This window comes from Cucurbita maxima, unplaced genomic scaffold (genome assembly GCF_002738345.1).
Source record: "Cucurbita maxima cultivar Rimu unplaced genomic scaffold, Cmax_1.0 Cma_Scf00016, whole genome shotgun sequence".
In the NCBI taxonomy this organism is placed as follows: Eukaryota; Viridiplantae; Streptophyta; class Magnoliopsida; order Cucurbitales; family Cucurbitaceae; genus Cucurbita; species Cucurbita maxima.
The window spans coordinates 1,447,353-1,455,954 of NW_019272032.1; the positions used below are offsets into that span (position 1 = coordinate 1,447,353).

The following is an 8,602-nucleotide window of genomic DNA, read 5'->3' on the forward strand; positions in this document are numbered from 1 at the left end:
CCAACCTATCTTACTTTTAAATCATTATGAACTATATTTTATATTTGTAACGATATGTTGTGACTTGTGAATGTTTGATATATGAGTTTGGTAAGATATTATTTATTAATATAATATGTATAGTAGATAAATAAATAATAATAATAAAAAGAAAAACAACTCGACAACCCAATAAAAAACAGAGGGTTGAATTGGGTTGGGTTAAGAACTCTATTCAAATGGCTCGAGTCACTAATACAACTAATCCGAAATCCATTCAATCTCAGCTAGATCGCTTGCATGGCAATAAATCGATTAAAATCAAAGTTAAAAAAAAAAAAAAAAATTGGCTTGAGTTTTGTTTCAATTTAGTTTCAATAATTTTATAGCTCTAAACGTTTTAAAATTTTTATGACACGAGGACTAAAAAATAATGTTAAATTATAAGTTTAAATTTGTATCAAATAAGTTTCCGAACTTTAAACGTATTTAAAATTTTACTAAAATATAATTTAATTTTTCTTGGGTTTAACAATATGTTGAAGTGAAATTTGTCGAATTTATAATATTTAGAATGATTTTTGTAGTTCAAATTTAAAATAATAATGGATATATTATTCAATAAACTATGGTCGAGTATTTTTTTTTTTTTTAAAAAAGAAGGTATAACCTGATAAATAAATATTAGAAGATAAATAATAAATTACAATTTGTGATTGAATATTATTGAGGTCGTGTTTTGAAAAGTGTTGGGAGTTGCTTGCTTTGCTTTTTGGCGAAGTGATTAGATTGGGTGAGAGAAGAAATCGACGGCTGAGGGTTGTTGAGATCAACGGTGGTCCGGTGACCGGCGAAGTGGGCAGGGGCATCAGCGATCCCCCAACTCCCAAGAAACCGTTTTCCTCTCTTCTTCGCCGCCGTCGCCCTATCTTCGGCCGGCACTTTAACTTCCCGGGGATCCCTTTAGCTCACTCGCTCTAGGGTTTCTTTTTTCCTTTTTTTTTCTTTTCTTTTTCGCATTTCTTGTTGCGTGAGGCCCGTGCTATTTCAGTGTGAATCCCTGATTTGGGCGTTGTTTCCTTTTGTGAGGAATGGCGTTGCTGCTAGGGTTTTGATTTTACCCAGTCGAGCTGCTGGATAGCGCTGGAAGATTTGTAATTTAGGGTTCTTTTTGTTTCGTTTTAATTTACTTGGAGAGTTTGTTTGGAATTAGGGTTTTCAGTGTGATTCAGTATGCCGAGAAGTTCGAGGCACAAATCTACTAGACATGGGTTGAAGGATGCTAGGGAATCCTCAGACTCGGAAAATGATTCCAGTCTGAGGGATCGGAAGGGCAGAGAGAGTGGGAGTAGGGTATCGAAGGACACTGCTTCTAGTGAGAAGCGCAGATTCGATTCCAAGGATACAAAAGACTTCTACGGCTCTGAGAATCTGGAAGCGGAAGAGCACGGACATTCGAAGCGCCGTAAGGAGAGGTATGATGAGGGAACGACTGATAGGTGGAATGGGGGAAGCGATGAGGAGCATGGTGTTCCTTCCAAAAAGTCAAAACCGTCGGTGGATTCAAAGAGCAAGAGGAGGGACGAGAGTGTTGTATTGCAGGGTGATGGCGAAGAACTCAAGAAGAATAGTGGAAAGGGCGAGGGAAGGCACCGCGAGTCGAGCCGAAAGGAGGGTCGGTATGGTGGAGGGGAAAGGGAAAGGGAGAGGGATAGGGAGAAGGAAAGAAAAGGCAGAGAAGGTAGAAGTGACAGGGTGGTTGCAAGCGAAGAACACCGAGTTGAAAAGCAAGTGGAAAGGAGCACAGGTCAGACATTGAATTATTAGTTGGTTTTATCATCGTTCTGCAACCCATGTATCCATTTCTCTGTACAAATTCAGCATATCAGGGCTTTCTTATTGAACATGCTCATTATCTTTACTGATTAGTATCCACATTTCTCTTGAGTTTCATTATTAGGTTTAACGGGTTGATTTGCATGGTTCTGTAGTGTTCCCTGTTGCGTTGGAGATGTTGGTCATCTGGTTCCATTTACTTATATGGTTGGACTATATACTTGTATCTTTTGCTTTTCATAATCGGGTAGCATGCTTTTCTTTTAAAGATTCATTTTATCAAAAGATATGACGCAGGGCCACTTTGGTGAGCTTGAAAATGCAATATTAACGTAACAGTTAGCTGCCCACGAAGATCTTAGACTAATCGTTGGAATTTCTCCATGTTACAAATGTAAAACTTTTCAAGTACCATTTTTATCATCATAGTCACTCTCTGCTTGAAGATGTTCTGTATGAAATGATATGTGGGTTAACTGTAATTATCGAGGATAGTGGAGCTTGTCTTTTTGGGGTGCCATATTTTATGCTATACATGATAGTTCTTTTTGGGTACTAAAGGATACAATGGTGGTAACCCCTTAGCCCTCGATGTGTTTTGTCTTATCTCAACGCTAATACAAATTGTTATTCTATAAAAATTTGGTGGTAATTATTTCATTTCTTTCTTGTTGTTGTTATTGTTATTATTGTTTGTGTGTATGTATGCATGAAATTGAAAGGATTATATGATTATAATAAGATCCTATTATTGACTGATTTAGTGAAGTATGAATGTAAAATTTGATTGAGTGTGTGGTCTGGTGAGATTCTGCGTGAAGACTTTCACACCATTCTCCGAACTTCAAGGCAGAGATTCCAAAGGACTACCAAACTCCTCTTGCCTTGTCTGTGTTTCCATGACAAAGAAGTTCTCTGTCTGGTTGAAATGGATTGATTTTTCTCATGCATCAAACTTGATGTAGAAAACCAATCGGCATGGAAGGATTGCCAAGTGATCACAACCATTCTACTCCAATCAATCAATCTCCTCATATCTACTTCTACCAACGATCACAACCTTTGTATAAGATCAATCACATTTCAAACTTCAAGGCTAGGGGGATACATATTAAAGAGAAAAAAAAAAAGCTCCTTTACCTCTTTAGGTCCTTCGCTACTGGTATGACAATATTTTACATTTTTCAACTCCTTTCACGGCCTTGTTCTCTTGTAGAGGACCTTTCTCATTCAAGATCTTCTTCATCCAAAGGGTGTCCTCTTCCTGTCTTGTTCTCCAGGAGTAGCCAAGGTTTTAGAGAGTGAGAAGGAGAAGTAGGTCAGAAAAGCAATCTACAACCTAAACTGCAAGCACTTGATTAAAGGGAATTTCGAACTGTCTGGATTTACTTCTCTACTCTTCCTTTTATTTGGTTGGGGTTGTTGAACTCTGATTTTATTTGATCAATTGTCAGTTTGAACATTTTACAAATCTTAGACGTTTATCAGATTTGATTGGAATATATGCATGATTTGCAAAATTGGTTAATCTTAGGAATTGGATTGTACTAGCTTTTGGAGAAGTATTTTTTGGATTTTATTTCAACATGTACGAAATGCATTTTAATTTTGTGCAACATGTGGGTCTTAAACATTAATTGATCAAATTTTCTTCTACAATTTGGTTTACTCTCCATATAAGATAACTAATGAATCCCTTCTCTCTCTCTCTCTCTCTCTCCTGTTCTCTGACACGCATGTTCATTCACTCACATTCTCTTTACTGAGTGTTATGTTAGACAGAGCTGATTGTGCCTGTTGGTATCATTTGCATGTAGAACGTATGGATTTGTTTGGGGCTATATTGAGTGTTATGTTAGCCAGAGTATTTTGATTCTATGGCTATTAGGCGACTTGGAGTCATGGTCATACTAGATTTGAATTATGAATTTATTCATCTTTCATTTTTTGAAAATTTAGTTGAAATAGTACCCTATAAGTCATCTTGTTTGTGTTTATATTATGTGATACACTTTCTTTAAATGATGTATTTTTGGCGCTAGTTTTATCAATGAAACTGCAGTTTCTTACCAAAGGAAAAAAAAAAAAAAAAAATTGGTGCTGGTTTTTGTACTTGGGAAAGTATTAACTATTAATTAATTTTTTTCCCATGGTCTCATCACTAGATAAAATGTGATCCACTTGAACAATACCATTGTATCTTGGACTGAGTATTAGTTTACAATTGTTTTTATCATTTTGTGGGAACTTGTGTAAATATGTTAGTTCGTGACATATTGCACTTTCAATGCGCAGAGAATGTGTTGCATAGCCCTGGATTAGAGAATCACCTGGAGGTACGAGTAAGGAAGAGAGCTGGTTCTTTTGATGGGGATAAACATAAAGATGATATAGGAGATGTGGAACATAGACAGCTATCCACAAAGAATGATGTTGTGAAGGATGGAAGACGAAAGAATGAGAAGCATAAGGATGAGAGAAATAGGGACAAGCACCGGGAAGATACTGATAGGGATGGCAAGGAAAGATATGAGCAACCTGTAAAAGATCACATCAGCAGGTCAAATGGCAGAGATTTGAGAGATGAGAAGGATGCTATGGATGTGCACCATAAGAGAAACAAGCCTCAAGATAGTGATCTTGATCGAGAGGTAACCAAAGCCAAACGTGAGGGCGATCTAGATGCCATGCGTGATCAAGATCATGATCGCCACCATGTGTATGAACGTGATCATGATCAAGAGAGTAGGCGTAGACGCGATCGCGATCGCGACCGTGATCGGGATGGGAGACAGGATCGTAGTCGGAGCCGTGCTCGTGACCGTTACTCTGATTATGAATGTGACGTTGACCGTGATGGATCACATCTTGAGGATCAGTACACAAAATATGTCGATAGTAGGGGAAAGAAAAGATCTCCACATGATCATGATGATTCTGTTGATGCTAGATCTAAAAGTTTGAAGAATAGTCACCACCATGCAAATGAAGAAAAGAAATCTTTAAGCAGTGATAAAGTGGACTCAGACGTTGAGAGAGGAAAATCTCAATCACAATCTCGTCATGCTGATGTTAGTTTAAGCAGCCATAGACGAAAGAGTTCACCCAGTTCTCTGTCACGTGGTGGCATAAATGAATACAGGTTGCATCTCTTTTTCCTTATTGTAACACATAGTATATGGTGTGTTTGAAGTCCTTGTTGCTGTGAGAAATTTTGTTCAATGATGTTCTTTTAATTGGTTGGGATGGCCTTTTTAATTTTCGAACATATTATCTGCTCTGCTCTTCTCTTGCTGGTTTCTATACTATATAAATGCTTGTAAATCATCCAAACAAAGCGAAGCTTTTGTCTTTTCTATAAAGGCATCAGGGCACACTAGTTGCATCAGAGAAGGAGCTTCAGAGACCAGTAGTAGTTGAAAAATTTTCCGTTCTCATTATGTAGTAAACCACAAAAAATCTCTTTGATTCTTTTCTTGAAAGGGGTTTTTACCACATCTTCCCGCGTCATTTTATTCTTGATCTTGGTTATTATTGAGGATGGGGAAGGGAGGATTCTTTGTCCATGCCATTTTGTATCTTAAATCTTGTGCAGTAATTTTTTCTCATTCTCTCTTTTCTGGAATAATTTGATAGGAAATGATGCAACCATTGATAGCGATTTTGTTATGCTTGTCCCTATTATTCAACTGCTTGACTATGTCTCAACCATAAATTTTCACTTATTAATTTGATCAGAAGGCAGGCAAGAAGATTTATTAGATTTTATTTAGTTTGTGTGTTGCAAGAATTATTCAAGCAATGGGATGTTCATGTATTATTCATTTTTTTCCTTCTAGGCATCAAGACCAGGAAGATTTGAGAGACCGATACCCAAAAAAGGAAGAGAGGTCCAAGTCCATTTCTACTAGAGATAAAGGTGTTCTGTCAGGAGTACAAGATAAGAGTTCCAAGTACACTTATTCGGATAAAACTGGTGAAACAGATGGTGGCAATGCTATTGAACTGTCACGAGATAGGTCTTTAAATTGTAAGGTATCTATCAGTATTGAGCTTGTCAAAAAGATCTCTTTCATTGGTGAATGACATCGTAAATGTTAACAATTCTTGTATGTTTTTCAGAATGTTGACATTGAAGAAAGTGGACGAAGGCACAACACTTCTATTGATGCCAAAGACCTCTCCTCTAATAAGGATAGGCATAGCTGGGAATTACAAGGAGAGAAGCTTCCACCTCCGATGGATGGTTCGTCTCTGGCAGAGCCCTATTTTAGCAAAGGTAGTCAGAGCAATCCATCACCATTCCATCCACGCCCTGGTTTTAGGGGTGGAATTGACATTCCTTTTGATGGTTCACTAGAAGATGATGGCAGACTCAATTCTAATAGCCGTTTCAGAAGGGGCAATGATCCGGGTAGAATACATGGAAACACTTGGAGAGGCATTCCAAACTGGACAGCACCACTACCAAATGGCTTTATCCCTTTCCAGCATGGACCTCCTCATGGAAATTTCCAATCAATTATGCCACAGTTTCCTGCACCACCTTTGTTTGGTATCAGGCCTCCACTTGAAATCAATCACTCTGGAATTCCTTATCGGCTGCCTGATGCTGAAAGATTTCCCAGTCACATGCATCCACTAGGGTGGCAGAATATGTTGGATGGTTCAAGCCCTTCTCACTTACATGGATGGGAAGGAAATAACGGCATGTTTAGGTATGAATCTCACATTTATAGCGGAGCGGAATGGGATGAGAACAGACAGATGGTGAATGGTCGAGGATGGGAGTCCAAAGCTGAAATGTGGAAGAGACAGAGTGGTTCCCTGAAAAGGGAATTACCTTCCCATTTTCAGAAGGATGAGCGTTCGGTGCAAGATCCTGTTGATGATGTATCAAATAGGGAGGTGTGTGATGAGAGTGCTGACACTATTTTGACAAAAACTTCTGAAATAAGGCCTAAGATGCCTTCTGTAAAGGAAAGCCCCAACACTTCTGAACTACTCTCTGAAACACCAACTCCTCTTGAACAGTCGATGGATGATAATTCTAAACTTAGTTGTTCTTATCTTTCTAAGCTTAAGATTTCCACAGAACTTTCATATCCTGATTTGTACCACCAGTGTCAGAGATTAATGGATATTGAGCACTGCGTGACTGCAGATGAGGAAACTGTTGCTTACATAGTACTTGAGGTAAAGTCCTGGACAACATATGTTTGTTTATGCCTTTCTCATAATTATAAGAATTTAATTATTAGTCATGACTTACATCATATTCTTGACAGGGTGGCATGGGAGCAGTGTCCATCTCTTCGAATAGTGCGCATCAGTCATTTTTCCATCTAAACAAGAGCTCGGTTTTTCAGGTATAATACGTGGCTGCTTCAAGTGTAGGAAATTGAAGTTGTCTATGGTGCTTTAGTATTCATATTAGGTTTTAGATATTTGATACTCTCGGGACTGCAAGATGGGTGCAATTTGGAATGCTCATTTTTCTCACGTTATAAAATATTAAAGAACTATGAAGCTGTTGTTAGTCTTAGCGTATGATCTAGGGATTTCGATGGCCCTTTCTTTTCTCTCTTGACAAAATATGGGGAAAAAAACCTGTGATGACTATGCTACTTTATGTTCGTAAAACATAGACTTAGATTCTTGGCCAAGAATGATGCTCAAAAGTTTATATAGCTTGTAATAACTGGTATAAATATTTTGCAGCACGCAATGAACTTGTACAAAAAGCAGAGAATGGAAATGAAGGATATGCGAGCTATTTCTGGGGAAAAGGAATCCTCAGAAAGGACACTTCAAGAGAAGGGGATGCAAGTTGATTCTGAGGGAATGCCTTCCTCTGAGAGGAGACTTGAAGAGAACGGCTTCAATTTCAATAGTGAAGAAGTTAAGGCTCCTGTTTCAACTGTTGGTGAGGAAATAGCACAGGCACCTATCATAACCGCGAGCAATTCAACCGAAGTTGAGGCGACTGATGCATTGGTGGAATTGGAGGATTTGGCTTCAACAACTGCCAGTCAAGTGGTCAAGTGTCCTGAAAACCCAGAGGAGTCATTACCAGTTACCAATTCAACCGAAGTGGTTACGATGGCTTTGGAGCAGCAGCAGGCAAACTTAGACGCCAAAAAGGATACCATTGCTGTACCAGTTGACAACATACCAGTCAACGACACCGACAAACTGAGTAACATCGAGATGAAGGGGATTGTGAAGGGCAAAGATTCAACGCGATGTGGAGTTGGTAAATCTTGTATTGAGAATGCAACTTTATCTTTTGGAGATGAAATAGGGGAGAGGTGTGAGGAGGAGGAGGAGGAGGAGGAGGGGGGGTTAATGGCTGCTATGTCAATTGGGTCTGAGGCTTTAATTTTGAGTCAGATGCATCATTCTCCTGAAAGTACACATTGAAACAATTTAAATATCGCTGCTTTTTCTTATTTCGTAGTTAAGTTATTGATCTTTCTATTATTGTTGCTTTATGTTTCTGCAAGGAATAAAATTTCCTACTGTTCTGCATCTTATTTCATAGTTTTTTTGCTTTGTTTTTCGATTCCTTTGTTTTTGTGTGGTTATAGCTAATAATTCTGTCCATGGAAGATCTCCATTTTCAGGAGCCAAACGGATATGCAGAGTGGGGAAACTTCGACCTTCATAAGGTAATCTAAATAAATTCAGATATTCATTAGATCATTCTTTATTATTGTAGTTTTGTTTGATTTTAATTTTAACATTTTTTTTTTTTTTTTTTTTTTTTTTTTTTTTTTTTTTTTTT

The 8,602-nt window shown here is 38.0% G+C and overlaps 1 protein-coding gene across 1 annotated transcript; it reads left to right on the forward strand.

Annotated features, from left to right (window-relative positions):
• The first annotated feature begins 699 nt into the window (after positions 1-699).
• LOC111491247 lies at positions 700-8,348 on the forward strand. Its single transcript, XM_023140066.1, has 6 exons — positions 700-1,786; positions 4,111-4,957; positions 5,655-5,850; positions 5,938-7,011; positions 7,104-7,184; positions 7,537-8,348. Exons 1-6 carry the CDS (start codon positions 1,213-1,215, stop codon positions 8,236-8,238), a joined length of 3,474 nt encoding a protein of 1,157 aa, XP_022995834.1. The 5' UTR covers positions 700-1,212; the 3' UTR covers positions 8,239-8,348.
• Positions 8,349-8,602: the final 254 nt, after the last annotated feature.